The sequence below is a fragment of the Stegostoma tigrinum genome, chromosome 8, assembly GCF_030684315.1.
Source record: "Stegostoma tigrinum isolate sSteTig4 chromosome 8, sSteTig4.hap1, whole genome shotgun sequence".
In the NCBI taxonomy this organism is placed as follows: domain Eukaryota; kingdom Metazoa; phylum Chordata; class Chondrichthyes; order Orectolobiformes; family Stegostomatidae; genus Stegostoma; species Stegostoma tigrinum.
In genome coordinates, this window is record NC_081361.1 from 44,561,439 (window position 1) to 44,580,437 (window position 18,999).

At 39.7% G+C, this 18,999-nt stretch overlaps 1 protein-coding gene across 5 annotated transcripts in view; it reads left to right on the forward strand.

The window, feature by feature from the left end:
* The window catches only part of hmcn1 (hemicentin 1), a 545,704-nt gene extending 527,102 nt beyond the window's left edge, over positions 1–18,602 (forward strand). For 4 of the 5 annotated variants that reach the window (XM_059647829.1, XM_059647832.1, XM_059647831.1 and 1 more), the window contains 4 exons: positions 3,519–3,878; positions 4,922–5,041; positions 15,350–15,476; positions 17,796–18,602. In XM_059647829.1, coding sequence (XP_059503812.1) covers positions 3,519–3,878; positions 4,922–5,041; positions 15,350–15,476; positions 17,796–18,162 — 974 coding nt within the window. In that variant the 3' untranslated portion in view covers positions 18,163–18,602. The remainder of the gene's footprint in view (positions 1–3,518; positions 3,879–4,921; positions 5,042–15,349; positions 15,477–17,795) is intronic. The other variant, XM_059647834.1, reaches the window with a different exon arrangement.
* The last annotated feature ends 397 nt before the right edge of the window (positions 18,603–18,999 follow it).

Consider the following 18,999-nt stretch of genomic DNA (forward strand, 5'->3'; position numbering starts at 1 on the left):
ATTGCCTGGCATTTCAGTGGCACAAATGTTACTTGCAACTTCTCAGCCAAAGTCTGGATATTGTACCGATCTTGCTCCGTTTCTGTATGGACTGTTTTCGTATCTGAGAAGTTGTGAATGGTGTTGAAAACTATTCCATCATCAGCAATCATCTCATACCTGAACTTCTGTTAGAGGGAAGGTCATTGATGAAACAGATGAAGATGGTTGTGCTTCGGACACCATCCTGAGGAACTCCTCAAAGTAGTCCTGGAACTTAGTTGATTGACCTTCAGCAATCACAACTTATCTTCCTTTGTGTCAGGTACAACTCCTGAAGTGGAGAAATATCCACTGATTCCAGTTTAGCTAGGATTTCTTGACACAGACAGTCAAAAGTGACCTTGATATCAAGAGCAATCACACTCACCTCATCTTTGGAAGTCAACTGTTTTGTCCACGTTTGAACCAAATTTGTAATGAGGTCAGGAGATGAGTGGCCCTAGTGGAACCCAGACCAGGTATCAATGAGTACTTTACTAATGAACAAGTGAAACTTGATACCTGGTAATGACACCTTCTATCACTTTTCTAATGATCGAGAGTAAAATAACAGGGTAGTATTTGGCCAGGTTGGATATTTTCTAGTTTGCATGTACAGAAGATACCTGGGCAATTTTTCACATGGTTGGGTCTATGCCTATGTTATAGCTGTACTGAAACAGCTTGGCTAGAAGTACAGCAAAGTCTGGAGCACATATCTTCATTATTATTGCCAGTGTGTCGTCAGAGTCCGTAGCCTTTCCAGTTTTCAGTGCATCCAGCTGTTCTTGATAACACATGGAATAAATTGAATTGGCTAAAGGGTGGTACCTGTGATGCTGGGGACATCTGGAGGAGGCCAAGATGGATATCTTTCTGTCTCTTTTGTTCTCTCTCTCAAGTTTACATTCCCTCTATTTATGTTGTTTTGTATACCTGATTGAACTTTGCGTTAACAATTCTGAATCACACTAACTGGTTAAAACTCAGTATTTCTAATTAACAATGCTTCAACCTAACTGGTTAAGAATATACAGCTTGTACCACACCATGGAAAATCTTTGGGCAGGAGCCACTTGTTCACCATCTGCAAAGTTGACCACCATCACATTTAAACTAATTAGATGAATATTTCCACTACTACACAAATAGGTGACAGCATCTCAGTAAAATTGCACTGTCCAGTCCTTCTTACCTGTAGCAGCTCTCTGATGAAGGGTCTAGGCCCGAAACGTCAGCTTTTGTGCTCCTGGGATGCTGCTTGGCCTGCTGTGTTCATCTTCCTTCACACTTTGTCATCTAGGCCAGATTTTTTGCTGTTTTAAGAATGTCGTTCAAACATTCTATCTACCAGATAGCTTGTTCGAGGGATACCATTTGGACCCAAACTATAAGACTGTTGTAAACAATATACCATCTGCCAAATTTTAAAGTTTTCACATGCTGAGTAATTGTACTAGAACTATTTTAACTAAGATTTCACAATCAGCAAACCTGCCTCATTCACTGCCATATCAGCAAAATGTAATTGATTCAATGGAACTGCATTGCTATATTTAATTTTAATGCTAGCAGCCAGATCAAATAAAAATTCTAGTCCAGCTCTTAATGGCCTCTTGCATAAAACTCATTTTTTTAAAAAAAGGTGCTAATTAGCAGTTCCTTATTCAGAATAGCTGCTGTAGGAAATAGGAAATAAATGTCACACTGGTGTTTCTGAGCTTTGTTGTAGGAGACTTTGGCTACTCATGGCCCTGTCTAATCATTTGAACTTCTAATACTGAATGTCAGAAAAAGAATGTGCAAATAGTTGTACATAAAGTACTAGATGATTAAGCCAAAATAATCCCAACATTGCTGTGAAAAGGTAATATTCACAATTTATTTTTACTGAAGGTAAGAAAAAAAAACTATTAATCACGGCAATTTCCACTTCTCTATTTAAAATCATTCACGTTATTAGTTACACGCAAAGCTAACTGCTTATAGAGTCATACAGCTGATCATAATCCCAAACTAAACTAGTTCCACTAGTTTAAATGTTGTAACTGTACCGCATCCACCATATTCTCTGGAAGTTCATTCCACACATGAATTACTCTGTGTCTTAAAAAGAAAGTTGCCCCTCGTGTCTTTTTATAAAGCTCTCTCCTCTCACCTTAAAAATAGGCCTCTGCTCTTGAAATTGCCCATCCTGGGGAAAAGACACATGCTATTCACCTTACCTACACCTGTCATGATTTTATAAATGTCCATGAAGTCACTCCTCAACCTCTACATTCCGGTGAAAGAAGTCCTAGCCTGTCCGGCCTCTCCTTGTAACTCAAGCCCTCCATTCCCAGCAACATGCTGGTAAATCTTTCCTGAACCCTTTCTAGCTTAATAATACCATTCCTATATCAGGGTGACCAGAACTGGACACAGTACTCGAGAAGAGGCCTCAGCAACATCTTGCTCAATCTCAACGTGACGTCATCTGAGCAATGAAGGCAAGCGTGCTAAACATCTTCTTAACCACCTAGTCTACATATGACACAAACTTCAAAGAATTATGTACCTGAAACCCGAGGACTCTTTCTTCTACAGCATACCCAAGAGGAAGATCAGAGGATTAGATAGGATGGACAGTGAGAGCCTTTTGCCGAGGATGATGACTTCAGCTTGTACAAGGGGGAATAGCTACAAATTGAGGGGTTTTTAAGATTTAAGACAGATGTCAGAGGCAGGTTCTTTACTCAGAGTGGTAAGGGCATGGAATGCCCTGCCTGCCTATGTAGTTAACTCAGCCACATTAAGGGCATTTAAACAGCCCTTAGATGAGCAGATGGATGATGATGAGATAGTGTAGGGGGAGGAGCTTAGACTAGTTCACAGGTTGGCGCAACATCGATGGCCAAAGGGCCTGCTCTGCGCTGTATTGTTCTATGTTCTAAGGCCCTATTTAGTTGCATAAGTCCTGCTCTTGTTTGCTATTCCAAAATGCAATACCTCACATTTATCCAAATTAAATTCCATCTGCCACTCCTCAGCCCATTGACCCAATTAATCAAGATCTCTCTGTAATCTTAGATAACCTTTTTTCACTGTCCACTATACCACCAATTCTGGTGTCATCTGCAAACATACTAACCATGCTATCTATATTTTCATCTAAATCAGTTGTATAAATGACAAACAAAAGTGGATCCAGTAACAATCCCTGTGGAACACTGCTGGTAACAGGTCTCCACCACCATTCCCTGTCTCCTGCCACCACTCTGGAGTTAAATTGGCAGCAAACCATACGCTTCAGTCAAACAGAACAAAAACTTGCAAGAATGTTTAACCATTTCGATGCAAAGTCCAGCCTAGAATAAAGTTGGTAAAGCTGTATTGCTCCACATGTGACAGGTTTACTGTACAATAAGATCCTCATTGTATTATCCAAACTGATCCTCTTTTTGTGTTCTCTTTTCCTTTCATGTTTTGTTATGCTGCGACCCATGTCGTATGAGCAGACATTGACGAATGCGAACGGGTGCCTAAACCTTGTGCATACCAGTGCATCAACACCCCTGGCAGCTTCAAGTGTCTCTGTCCACCTGGACAACATTTGTTAGGTGATGGGAAATCTTGTGCTGGATTAGAGAGGTTGCCAAATCATGAGAGAATTTATAACTTTGCCCAGTTGTCCAGTGTGGGTTACCACAACCAACAACAGCCATGGCGGCAGCAGCAGCAGTATTTTAGTCAGTCCTCTCAGTATAGATCGCATACGGGCTACAGAAGCATGTACCGTTCAGCTTTCTCCAGGACTAAGAGGAGCATTAGCAAAACATGCCCCCAAGGCTATGAGGCAAAGAATAACAATTGCATAGGTAAACTTCAGTCTTTACAAATGGAATCTGTTCTTTTTACTGTAATATATCTAACAATGTTTTGATTAAAATGTCTTCTAGGCTGTGAAGCTGAAGTACAATTGCACAGAAATTTGTTTATGGACTATGTTCACGGGCAGAAATTACTTCATACTTTCAAGGGTCACAAATGATGATTGCTGAAAATTTCTGTATTTATTCATTCATGTTTTTGGATTCTTAATGCCAGAGTATCTCCTGTTTAGTTTGAATGTTGATTTCAGTTTAGTTTAATCTCCATCAACTGTAATGATTAATAAACAGAATCTTTTGATCAGATCAAAGTGTGGCATCAAGCCAACATGGAAAAACTTTCAGTCATAGATACACAAGTCTTCTCTTTTGATATTTGACCATGCACTCTGTCAGGAAATTTAAAAGACAATAAATATGGGCTTTTGTAAGTTCAAATGTATTAATATAACAATTGGCAGAGCTCATAACTTCTGGGTTAGTCATTGTTTAATGAGAGGGAATTTTTTAAATTAAGTTAAAACCAGAGGTTCAAACCTAGATTTTCTTTACAATATATTAACCCTTTAGTACAAAAAAAAGCTTCTTGGCTTATACTTGGAAAAAGTGGCAAGGGATTGTTGGTTGTTTTGGAATCATAGCCCAGCCTAGTACCTCCAGGAGGGGAAGGGGATGAAAACAGACAGAAGGAGAAAGGAACCAATTACTATGAAGATGGAAATTCTCTGGGGGGAATGTATGTGTTTGTTCAAATAAAAACATAAGCAAGTCGTTTTATTCTTAATACATTTTTAAATTTGTTTTTGAACAATGTTGCAATAAAGTTGGTCAGAATAAAACTTTTTAGCTTACTATATCGACCTTGGATGTGATCCATCATTCAAAATCTTTTACTTTTTTCTAAAATGCAGATATTTTGCAATAATCACCACCATGTTCATTTGTCAAAGTCCAGATAAATCACTGCAAGTTATTCCCAGTAAGTAAAATACATTTTGACTTTTTCTAATTGTAACCTTCTCTGTTGACAGATATTAATGAATGTGAAAACAAGGAACCATGTCAGCATGACTGCAAAAACACACCAGGGAGCTACCAGTGCTTGTGCCCCAGTGGATACCGACTTATGCCTAATGGGAAAGCTTGTCATGGTAGGACAGCGATTTATGAATTCTGAACAATACTTCTAGAATTTGCATTTTTCCCCTTAGGTTAATCACTGATTAATAAATATCCACCAAAACAGGGGCAGTCATTAAACTTTTTTGTTAAAACATCACAAAGGAAATCTGACAGGAATATATAAACCAGTGTTTCCTGTTTGGTGTCATTAATTTTGGAGGAAGTTGGCAGCTGTTCAAAATAGATTTTCAATTAGAGCTGCACCTTTATGATATCATAGAGAAACAAAGCTAAATGTATAAACAGAGAGTTTTCAGAAGAGATTCCAGAAGAGTTAGTCATAATTGGGCATCTTTATTATTTGAGATAGTATAAGAAAACAAAGATGATGTAGCAGTTGTAAGGCATTTAAATTTTCCAAAAGTTGTTAATAAGTAACTTATGGCAGCAAGCAACTTGATGTTATGACTGAGGTTAGAAAGTGTAGGGCAGAATTTAAGGCAGATGGACATGAAAATTCAGGCCTATGTCCAGCCCCATTCCTCGGACCCCACCCCAACTCACCAACTATCTTTCTAGAAGTGGGATCGCAGGCAGGGGGGCTACCTACCCCATGCCAGTTCAGGTTAGTTGATGGCCAATTTAAAGAGGAATGTCCAAGTCAATCTGCTGTGGAGTCCACTGTCCATCTCCAGACCAGCTACCTGGAGGCAGCCTCTCCATGGCAGACCAGGGGATGGCACTCTAGGCATTCTTTGAGACATCCTGACTAAAATATACTTGTCATAGAGAGGCAGAAAGATTTTGAGAAAAGGAAAAAGGCATCCATGGCGAAGCAAAGAAGTTAAAGGTAACATAGACAGAAACTAAAGCATACCATGTTTTGAAGACAGGCTGGAAGACTGGCAAAAGGTCAACAAATGATTACTTCAAAAAATAATAAAAAAAGCAACATTAAATCATGACAGAATAGCACAAAATATAAAAATGGACAGTAAAAACTTCTACAAGTACATAGAATGGAAGAAAGTAGCTAAAGTGAATGCTGGCCCTTTGGAGGAGGAGACTGGGAAGCCAATAGTTAGCAACATAGAAATGCCAGAGACATTAAATCAGTGTTAGTTTTCATAGTGGTGCACAAATTGTACCATTCCCAATTGTAACAGGTAATGCAGAGGTCATAGAAAAGGAGGAACTTAAAACAATCAATCACTATGGAAGAAGTATTGAGCAAACTATTGAGATTGTAGGCAGACAAGTCACCATGCCCTGATGGCCTACATCCTAAAAGAAGTGCCAGAGATAGTGGGTCCATTGGTTATAATATTCTCAAATTCCCTGGATGCAGGAATGGTTCCAGTGAATGGAACAATACTAATATAACGCCAGTATTCCAAAAAGGGGGGAGGCGGTAAGTAGGAAATTATAGATCATTATAGAAATTGTCAGAATGCGTTATTAAGCAAGTAATACAGGACATTTGGAAAGTCAAAATACAGTGGATCAAACTCAGAATAGTTTTGTGAAGGCTCATGTTTGATTAATTTGCTCGAGTTCTTTGAAGGTGTAAAAAAGCAACGTATATAAAGGGAATCCTGTAGCTGTAGGATGTTTGGACTCCCAGAAGGTATTTGATAAGAAGCCACACAAAATGTTAATACACAAGATAAGATCACATGGGGTAAGGGGCCATTTATTAGCTTGAATAGCGGATTGGCTAACCAACAGAAAGTAGAAAGTCAAATTGCGAACAAAAACAAAATTGCTGAAGAAGCTCGGCAGGTCTGGCAGCATCTGTGAAGGAAAGAACAGAGTTAACATTTCGGATCCAGTGACCCTTCCTCAAAACCTAGTTTTTTCCTCTGTTTTTTCCTTCACAGATGCTGCTAGACCTGCTGAGCTTCTCCATCAATTTTGTTTTTGTTTCTGATTTACAGCATCCGTAGTTCTTTCGGTTTTTATTTAAGTCGAATTGGGAAGATGTAATTGATGGGTATACAGGGTTTGGTCTTCAGGCTGCAACTACTTGCAATCTATATTAATTAACTGGATGTAGGGATAGAAGTTCTATACCCAGATTTGCAGGTCGCACTAAAATAGATGGGAACACAGACTGAACAAAGTAGTAAGAAACTTACAAATGGAGAGGAATAGGTTAGGTAAATGAGCCAAAATTTGACAGATGGCATTTAACTTGAGTAAGTGTGAGGTTATCCATTTTGGTTGGAAGAAGAGCAACTAGTCATTTACATGAAGAGAAAATTCAGAGTACTTCAGTGCAGAGGGATCTCATTGTCCTCACTGCATGAAACACAGTAAACTAACATGCAGGTTCAGCAGGTATTAAAAAAGACAAACTGAATTGTGGTATTTATCACTAAAAGAATAAAGAAGTGGGGAAGTGTTGCTGCAACTGTACCAGATATTAGTGAAACCACACATGGGTATTGCATATAATTTTGATTCCCTCACTTGAGGAAGGATGCAGTTGCATTGGAGGAGATTTGCTGGATTGATTCCAGAGGTGAGGCATTTATCTTTTGACGAGATTGAGCAGTTTAGAAAAATGAGAGGAAATCTATTTGAGATTTACAAAATGCTAAAGAGGATCAACAAAGTAGATGTATCCTCTTATGGACCATTCTAGAACAAGAGGTCATCGTTTTAGGATGAGTTGCAGAATTAAAACAGAGATGAGGAGGAATTACTTCTCTCAAATGGAGATTTTGGGGAATTTACCATCCCAGAGTACAGTGGATGCCAGGATATTGAATAGGTTTGAGGAGGACATAGTTAGATTTAAAATAGTAACAAGTTGAAGGGTTATGGGGAATGGGCAGGAAAGTGGAACTAAGGCTGAAATGACTATAATGAATGGCAGCCCAGACTCAAAGGGGTAGATTGCCTGTTTTTGCTCCTTGTTCTCATGTTGTTTTGTTTCCTGTCTGCTGTCTACAACTGTAGCCAGAGGCTACCTTGCAAACTTCCTCCTTAACCAGGGTAACCCAACAGCTGCATCCTTTCTTTAAGAGTTTTGCAAGATGCTGAGAGAACCCCCTCAAAATGTGGGCACCTTCTCTCCATCTCCCATGTCTGAAAAACAAACTGCAGTCCTTCTGAGCTAGAGAGTTTCCTAAATAGCCTTCAGTTTTGAATGCCCACCTACTGTCCTTACTTATCTAGCTATCAATGGATAATATCGGAAGAATCATTGTTGTCTGACACGTTTTGCAGTTTGAGGGTCTGTGAAAGAACTGTTGAAGGGTTAATGGCTAGAGAGAGGAGAGTAACATCACCCAATGTGATGATGTCAGAGATCATAGAGAGGAGGATCTTCCATGGACTTGAATAGACTCCTACATCTTACTGTGATGATGTGCAGAGTTTAAAAGTATGCAAAAAACTACATTTATGAACATACAAAAGATTCTGTAATCTGTATTAGCTGGACTTGAAGACTAGTAAGCCTCCTATCCAACACTTCCAAAATAATTCCCATACAATTTAGGGCTGTGTTTTTCATTTGATTTCAATATTGGGCTCCTACCCAGATCCCAAAAAAAAATCCTGCCTGTGCAGTCAAAAATAAACAATAGAATTGTTAGGAAACTAGCCAAAACTCAGAACAGACTGATTATCCATAATGCCAAAATGGCCCTGAGTATGTGCAGACATGGTCTGTGATGTTAATTACCCTGGACTGATCTGCTCATGTACTGATGATATCACCATGCCAGGTTGCATCTGCACATTCACTGCTAATGTCACAGTGTTCCATGTGCTGAGACACCAGCTCTGCTGCACAAGCAGATGTTCCTGTCTCTCTCTCTCTCACCCCAACACCCACCAAGGTTGTCACACATACACACAAGCTGATGGCACAGTGAGGGTGAGACAGAGCTGGGGGAAAGGTGGAGGTGGAGTGGATCCCACCTAGCGACAGGCCCATCATGGCGACATGAAGGAATATACAGGGGCCAGGGCTAAGTTCCTGGAACCAGAATGAGGAAGTGGCAAAGGAGAGTGGCAGGTGGCAGGGTGTCCCTTATGTTTTGGTGCACATTCTGGGGATGTTGCAAATTAAAGTGACCACTTTACACCAGCCTCATAAATTTGGTACTACAGATTCAGGATTCAGTTTGCCCACAGTGTGAAATAACAGGACTTTTAACTCCAGGTTTGAAATGGCAGCAACAGCGGAGCGATTATCTTAAGCCTCCCTGAAGCCTGAATAACACCAAATTTCCACCTGAAATTATTTTCTGAGAACTCGCAACCCTGCCATCTTTGGCACTGATGGCTGGTTTTGGTCATTTAAGAAAGATGTAGATTACCTCTTTACGTATGCACATTCTTTGTACCACATAGTAGTATCATTTACGGTGTACACAGCCAAATCAAAAGGCAGTATGAGTTAAAACCAACTACTCAAAGTGACAGTGCTGGGAAGTGATGCTTGATGTAGTGCAGGAAACACTGTTGTTCACCATTTATGTAAATGGATTGTACCCAGAAACTGAAAATTCACAATGATAGCTAAGTGGAACAAATGGTTTATACAGAGGACTGCAACAAAATTCAGCAAAATATTAAGAAACCTGAGAATTGAAATATAATTGTCAATAAACCTCATTATAATTAAGTGTATAGTATTACATTTTAGTTGGATGAATACAGAAGCCACATATACTGCTTCAAAAATAAGAAGGGTAAAATTGCTCTAGGCCAACTCATTACATATATAAATCAATAGCTGATTCTGTCACCAGGCCTGATCTTTTCTCCATTCAAATTCTCAAAACTGTATTCCAAACTCTTCCTGGTAACTCATTTCCCAGTGCCACTGTTGTGTCTGCTTAGTTTGAATTTAAAAATTTTGGAAATATTTCCAATGTCAATAGACAATAAAAACTAATGCAGCATTAACACATCTGCTGATTCCCTAAGAGCCCATTTCATGCTGTTCATTTGGACTAAGTACACTCATTACATTCCTAATGTTATGAGGAACAGCAGGATCTCAGAGTAAAATTACACAAATTGTTTAAAGTAGCAACACAGATTAATAAATGTGATTGAAAGAGCAAAGAAAGGACTGGGATTTATTTACAGGATTAGACTATGTTAAATCTGTATAAAACCTTGGTTAAACCATATTTGGAATATTGTGAACAGCTATAAAAGGATATGCAGGTGGTAAAGAAGGTCCAAAATTGTTATTTTAGAATATACCAGAATTGAAAACCATACCTATTTGGCAAAAATGAACTGGCTAAGACTCTTGGCTCACATGATACAATGGGTTACAAAACAAAGTCAACAATGCATCCCTCCCCGATGAGCTCAATGCATTCTGGCTCATTTTGAACCGGAAATGATGTCACCTTACCCGACAAACTCGGGTGCACCTAGTGCCTATAGCCATAATCACCACCACACACATCAGATCAGCCATTTTGAGGGTGAACCCTGGAATGGAGTCCCTGGCCATGCACTCAGATCCTGTGCAGAGCAGCTGGCAGGAGTATTTGCAGACATTTTTAACCTCTCCTTACTACAATGTGACATTCTTACACGCTTCAAGGAGACCACCAACATCCCGATACTAAAGAAAATTCAGGTAATATGTCCTAATGATTACCACTCAATGACTCTGGCCGCCATCATTTGAAGTGCTTTGGGAGTTTAGCCATGATATAAATGAACACAAGTCTCACAGATTGCCTTGATCTCCTACAATTCAGTGACTGTCACAAAAGGTCTATGGTAGATGCCATCTGCTACACTCATCCCTGGAACATCTGGATAATAAGGATATCTACTCTTATTTATTAACTTTGTCTCAGCCTTCAACACCATAATTGCGACAAAACCCATCTCCAAACTCTGAGACCTAGGACTCTGGTCTGGCCTCTGCAACTGGATCCTCAACTACTTGACCCACAGATCACAATCAATAGAGATAGGCGACAACACATCCTCCACAATAATCCTCAACACCAGTGGCCAGCAAGGCTGTGTACTCAGGCCCTTACTATACTCCTTATACACTCATGACTGTGTGGCCAAATTCAGCTCCAACTCAGTTTACAAATTTGCTGATGCCACCACTATAGTGCATTGGATCTAAACGATGACAAGACAGAGTACACGAAGGAGATAAACAGCTTAGTGGTATGGTGCAAAGACAACAATTCTCCTCAATGTCAGTAAAACAAGGAGCTGGGCATCAATTTCAGGAAGCAGAGTAGAAGACATGCCCCTATCTGTGTCAATGGTGCCGAGGTGGAGGTGGTCGAGAGCTTCAAGCTCCTGGGAGTAAATATCACCAATGATCTATCCTGGTCCATTCATGTCGATACTACAGTCAAGAAAGCACACCAATGCCTCTACTTCCTCAGAAGGCAATGGAAATTTTGCATGTCCACAATGACTCTTGCCAATTTTTAATTGATGCCTCATAGAAAGCATTTTATCTGGATGCATCACAGCCCAGTATGACAGCTGCTGTGCCGAAGAACACAAGAAATTACAAAGTGCTGTGGACACATCCTAGTGCAATAAAAAAAGTCTTCTTTCCATTGACTTCATCTACATTTCCTGCTGCCTTGGCAAAGCAGCCAACATAATCAAAGACCCTCCCACCCCAGTTTTATCCTCTTCCGTCAGGCAGTAGATACAAACGTTTGAAAACACGTACCAACAAATTTAAGAACCGTTTCTTCCCCACAGTTATCAGACTTATGAACAGACTTCTCAAATATTAGAGTTGATCTTTCACTGCACCTTCTCTGTAGATGTAATTCTATATTCTGCATTCTTTTCTGTTACCTTGATGTACTTGTGTATGGTGTGATTTGTCTGGTTAGCAGATTAGACAGTACTTTTCACTGAATCCGAGTATATGTGACAATAACAAATCAAATCAAATCTATGTTTATTGAAGAGAGAAGTGACCAAATAGATGTTTTAAGATTATAAAAGGGTTTCAGCGTCAAAGTAGAGCGAATTATTTTCCCACTTGCAAGTGAGACCAGAACTAGGAGCCTTTGATGCAAGAGATCCTGTAAATATCCAATAAAGAAAAACTTCAAACCAGAACGTAAGTAGAACACAAAACTCAATGAAAGGATAGTTCCCTCTTGTAGCACAGAGGTAGTGTCCCTTACCGCTGGATCGGGACATGTCAGTTCAAGACACACCCTGTTTCAGAGGTGTGTAATAATGTCTCTGAACAGGTTGATTAAAAAAAAGATAAAAAGACATTCAAAATATTAATAAGAATAGTTGGTACCATTAATGGGCACTGTACATAACTATTCAATTGTATAGACAGTTGTTGCAGAAGGCATTGGTGTGGCAGTAATGTCCAAGAAAAAGGATAGTATATGAAGTAAATAGCATAGATCTACTTGGGAAACAAGAGAGGCCCTGAAAAATAGTGTGGAAAGAACCTCTGCTAGATCATAAACATTTGGAGTGGACCTGTTCGAATATATAGCCTATTGCTGTGCTATAAATGAATATTTACTGAAATTTAAATAAACAGTATTAATTGTTATATATTTTAATTTATTGTTAGGCTTCTATTCGAGACGCATTCCAGGTAAATGGTTAGAATTGCAAATTAGTCAACTGACTTAGAATTTTCAAAATGTATTTTTCAAAATTTTCAAACGTTCAGTTCTCCAGTTAAGTTAAGGATTTTAAATGTAGCCACAATTACATGAATTTATTTACTGTGTACTGTGAATTTTAGAGCATAGACTTTCATATGCCCTAATGTTTTCCACAAATTATTTCACTTTGATCTTTTCCTCTGCTGATGCGAGGGGACTTGGGGAAATGTTTAAAAGAAATGTGTGAACCACATTTTTCACACAAAGAGTGTGAGTGTTTGGAACATCCTCCCAGAGGTGGTTGTGGAAGCAGACACAGTAGCAGCATTGAAGAAACACCGAGACGAATACATGAGGAGGGAGGGAATAGAAAGATATGGATCCTGTAAGTGAAGACAGTTTTAGTATGGAAGGGCAAAATGTGTTGGCACAGGGTTGCAGGGCCAAAAGGCCTGTTCCTGTGCTGCATTGTTCTTTGTTCTTTGACTCCTACATGGGTAGTACAGTCCAGGGGAGATGGTCGGCCCTCTGTACCAGTAATGGACAAAGGGGAGACTATTGATGTACTGTTCTTGGATTGCCAGAAGATATTTACCAAAGTGCAACAGGAAAGATAATTGTGCCATGTAGAAACTCAAGGTGTGGTGATAACATATGACCATGGATAGAAAGATTCCTGGCTGTCAGAAAACAGTATTCATAAATGGGTCTTTTTTTATAAGACTGGCAGGATATGACACATGGAGATCCTTAGAGTGCTAACTTTTGATGCCTCATACTAACAAATTAGATGAGGGAACAAAGGCGTGATGACTTTGCACATGACACAAAGATAAGTAGGAAAGCATACTGTGAAGATGCCATAACGAGGACAGAGATAGATATAGATGAGTTATGAGAATGATCAAAATTCTGGCACATGGAATGTAATGTGAGAAAATGGGAAATTGCTCACTTTGGCAGGAAGAATAAAACAGCCCTGAAATGTGGAACTTTGTTTTAAAATTAGAAGTCAGCCTTTTAGGATAGAGATGAAGATAAATTCTCTGAGGATTGTGTGACTTCTCTGCCTCCGAAGGTGGTGGCAGAGGTTCAGGATAGAGGGAGGGATGGTAGTCATTGAATATTTTAAATACAAAACTCCAAGATGCTGAGGAATCCATTATAATGGGAGGAATTGAACATAAAAGTAAGGGGGTAATACTTCAGTTATATAGCGTATTGATGAGACCTCATCTTGAATACAGTGTAAAGTTTTAGTCTCCTTAAGTAAAGAAGGATTTGAATGACTTGAAGGCAGATCAGACAAGGTTTACTAGATTGATAGCTGGAATGAGTGGATTGTCTTATGAGAAAAGATTAGACGAGCTGAACTTGTTTTCACTGGAGCTTTGAAGAGTGAGGGGTGATTTGATTTAAGTTTATAAATAAGTCTTGACAAGATACCCAGGGAAAGGTGTGATCAGAGATAATGGGAGCTGCAGATGCTGGAGAATCCAAGATAACGAAGTGTGTAGCTGGATGAACACAGCAGGCCAAGCAGCATCTCAGGAGCACAAAAGCTGATGTTTCGGGCGTTGAAGGGTCTAGGCCCGAAACGTCAGCTTTTGTGCTCCTGAGATGCTGCTTGGCCTGCTGTGTTCATCCAGCTACACACTTTGTTACCCAGGGAAAGGTGTATGACAGCCCTGAAATGTGGAACATTGTTTTAAAATTAGAAGTCAGCCTTTTAGGTTAGAGATGAAGATAAATTCTCTGAGGATTGTGTGACTTCTCTGCCTCCGAAGGTGGTGGCAGGGGTTCAGGGTAGAGGGAGGGAGGGTAGTCATTGAATATTTTAAAGCCAGACGTAGATGGACTCTGATTTGCAAGGGAATCGAAAGGTTACCAGGAAGGATAGGAATGTGGAATTTGGAACACAAACAGATCAGCTATGATTTTATTAAATGGCAAAACAGACTTGAAGGGCAAAATGTTCTGTATTTGTTTGTCGTTCATATGTATCACAGCCATTCAGACTGACCTCATGTGTAAACCTACACTCTACAGCAAACATCCCAGATCAACTACAAAGATGATATCAAAAGTTACCTCACATCTATCCTGGATTTATTTTATACAGTATGTCCTTGTCTGTTAGAAGCATTGCTGTGACCATATAACTGCTGAGGTGAATTGAAGCATCTCAAATTAAAACAGAAAGCACTAGAAATAGTTAGCAGTACACCCTGATGAGAAAGCATTGATCATTTTCTTTCACCACAAATTCTATGCAGCCTGCCGAGCATTTCTAGTATCTGCAGTATTTTGCTTTTTGGTAGCATTCCAACTCTTGCGTTGGTGGGACCAGTTAACGAACCACTGGTCAGAACCTTGTGATCTGCCTTCTTGAATGCTTCACCAGGTAGTTCTGCTGGACAATGATGTTTTGGAATAACCAAAATAAAATTAATGTTTCTTTAAATCTTAGGCAATCTGCTGGTTTTATATGTGGATTGTACACTTGAGTACTCCATTGCAATAACATGATTCTCATGCCCTTCGTTAAAAGACTGTTATATATGTATCCATTTCAGTGCATTGGTGAAAACATATTCCAAATAGAGTACTGTGAATGAATAGAACATCTTGGTTGTCAATTAAAAACAACTTGCTCATTCAGTACTTTGTTTTTATTCTAGGAATAATATTTCTTTTGTCTTTGCATGTACCGTCTAGATATTGATGAGTGTCTGGAGCAAAACATCCACTGTGGAGCAAACCACATGTGTTTTAACATGAGAGGCAGCTACCAGTGCATAGACACTCCCTGTCCACCCAAATACCAACGGGATCCAGTCACTGGGTAGGTTTTTACCAACACCCAATAATTCTGTTCTAATTCTAACGTTATTTTTAGCTTCCCTGCTTAATGCACAGATTTCTTCCTGATCCAGAGACTGCTAATTCACCATATCATCTTCGACTGTATTCTTGATTTGATTTATAACACCTGGTGTGACAAATCTTTAGATTGTTAAAGCTTTGCTCAGGCCACAGCTTGTGCAATGAAATTTATTATGAAAGACTATTTCACAATAGCATTTTTCTGTCTACATTCAGTGCTGCTCGTCTAATTAAACAAGAATGAGTAAAAACATTATGTTCAGACATCTAAGTAGGTTCAATTCTTCAGCAGAATCCTGCATTAAGCAGAAAATATTATCCATGTTTTGCTCCTTGGATTAAAGGAATAATGATTGAGGCTGTCTGCAAATAGACAGTAATTTATAAATTAAGAAACATGTAGGTGAGTCATTGTATTTTATTTCAAGTTACTATTTATATAACTAGCTTATCTATCTGGGTCTTGTTAAACATGATGTGAGCTAAAAACTTGTAAAACAAATTAATCCAGTGACAAAGGACCACCTTCCGGATCTATTGTAGGTTTGGTGTTAAAATTCCCGCCAGTACTTTGGTCTGCCTTCAGAAAATACAAGTAGTATCCCCTGTAGGTGATGATACCGCTCAGGTTCAGACAGCAAGTGTTATGACGGATTGACACAATTTCATATTAAACTCAGCACCACTACTGAGAATGTTAAACAAAATTCCTTCAATTAACTTGTGCTTACCTCAAGGTTGGTCAATCTGACATGGCCGCAGGTTAAGTGTAATCATTAATTAAAACATTCCTGCTTGGTTCATGGGTACTCTCCTTGTCAATAAACATCAGTCTTCTCCCTTGAGCCCTGATATGTAAGAAATTTCATACAAAATACAATTGTGAAGGTATGTGCACAATCCTTTTCTGGTTGCAGGTTGTTTTTTAAATTTATGGTTAATTGGTTGGTTCATGTATTTCCAAGTTGACTGTCATTGGTTTAGCAATAGGACTTCTTCTTGTCCTGCTGATTGACTGACTGGTTTCAATCAGCCTCCATTAATTTCAAGATAATAAAATGTGAGGCTGGATGAACACAGCAGGCCAAGCAGCATCTCAGGAGCACAAAAGCTGACGTTTCGGGCCTAGACCCTTCATCAGAGAGGGGGATGGGGAGAGGGAACTGGAATAAATAGGGAGAGAGGGGGAGGCGGACCGAAGATGGAGAGTAAAGAAGATAGGTGGAGAGAGTGTAGGTGGGGAGGTAGGGAGGGGATAGGTCAGTCCAGGGAAGACGGACAGGTCAAGGAGGTGGGATGACGTTAGTAGGTAGCTGGGGGTGCGGCTTGGGATGGGAGGAAGGGATGGGTGAGAGGAAGAACCGGTTAGGGAGGCAGAGACAGGTTGGACTGGTTTTGGGATGCAGTGGGTGGGGTGAAGAGCTGGGCTGGTTGTGTGGTGCAGTGGGGGGAGGGGATGAACTGGGCTGGTCGTCCCCTCCTCCCACTGCACCACACAACCAGCCCAGCTCTTCCCCCCCACCCACTGCATCCCAAAACCAGTCCAACCTGTCTCTGCCTCCCTAACCGGTTCTTCCTCTCACCCATCCCTTCCTCCCACCCCAAGCCGCACCCCCAGCTACCTACTAACCTCATCCCACCTCCTTGACCTGTCCGTCTTCCCTGGACTGACCTATCCCCTCCCTACCTCCCCACCTACACTCTCTCCACCTATCTTCTTTACTCTCCATCTTCGGTCCGCCTCCCCCTCTCTCCCTATTTATTCCAGTTCCCTCTCCCCATCCCCCCCTCTCTGATGAAGGGTCTAGGCCCGAAACGTCAGCTTTTGTGCTCCTGAGATGCTGCTTGGCCTGCTGTGTTCATCCAGCCTCACATTTTATTATCTTGGAATTCTCCAGCATCTGCAGTTCCCATTATCTCTCTCTCTCCATTAATTTCAACCTGTTTTCTCTGATTAACACTGCAATGAACAAATATCAGTTGGCAAGTATTGCATTCATCACAGCTCCATGTAACAAATAACATTCTGAACTTGCAGCCAGTCTGTTAAAGTAAATATTTTGGGATTTAAGTATGTGCAAACATATTCAGATGTGAGGAAATTATTTTTACAGAGAGATCAACATGTGTAACGGTAGGATAGTCAATGCAAGTTCCTAGCAATAATTTGAGAAAATGTGAGGTTTTTCTGATTGGATATAGTAGAATGGGTCAAAAGACTTCCTTCATCCTGTATCTACTTTGAGCTTATGAATTGAAATTGATTTTTGTTTTGTAGATTTTGCCTGAAAAATTGTCCACCCAATGATCTGGAATGCGCTCTCAGTCCATATGCCTTGGAGTATAAGCTTGTTGCTCTTCCATTTGGTATTTCTGCAAACCAGGATCTTATCCGCCTTGTGGCTTATACTCACGATGGAGTGATGCATCCCAGAACAATCTTCTACATGGTTGATGAGGATCCATTGATACCCTTTGCCATTCGTGATGAGAACTTGAAAGGAGTTGTATTTACAATCAGACCATTACGAGAACCACAGACATATAGGATGAAAGTGCGAGCATCATCATACAGTGTGGATGGAACTATTGAATATCAGACTACTTTCATAGTTTATATAGCAGTGTCTGCATACCCATACTGAGGGCATTTCAAGTATTTTTTTAATCCACCCAAATAAGTAGCAGACAGGACCACCAGAATGCAAATATTTGAAATCTGCCATTATCTAATACAGTTTTGTGAAAATGGTGCTATGTTTTGGCAGCATGCATATCTGAAGCTTGTGAGCAGCAGGCACCAGTCTGGCAAGCTGTTTGAACAAGGCAGACAAAATTATCACTCTCAGCAATGCTTAACCAAAGACCAAATAGCCACCAGCCATTTAAAGTCAATACACTGTATAAGAAGATGACAAGTTCTTGGAGTTAGATATCAAGATGTATTCTATTTTTTTGAAGTGTATATATGAGCAATTCTGTGTATTTTCTATGCAGTTACTTATGGTTCATTTATTTCCCCCACCCCTCCAAAATGCTAAAGTGTGACATCAGATAACAAAATAAAGATCACACTCTTAACATTTGTATATGTCAACCCTTCATTTTTTGTTTGTTTACATCTTAAAGGTAACATTTCTCAACTTTAGGATGCTATAGCAGATTTAAGATAATCATTGGATTACTGTCATCTGAGCATTAGCAGCCTGATTTTGATAGAAGGTGCTTGCTTCATGTTTCACATTTAGTAAAAAAAAACTAACAATTATTAAAAAGGAGCAGAGTCTCCACCACTAAAGCCATGAGAGTTAAGTGTTAAATGAATGCATAGATGATTGACCTTGGTAAAACATCACTGCCGATAGTGATAATGTTCTGAGAACTAGTCCTTGTAATATATACCACAAAAACTTCTTTGAGTTTAGTTAGTGTGTTCATATTTACACCATTATAAGATTTCACACTTGCATATAGTCTGTGTT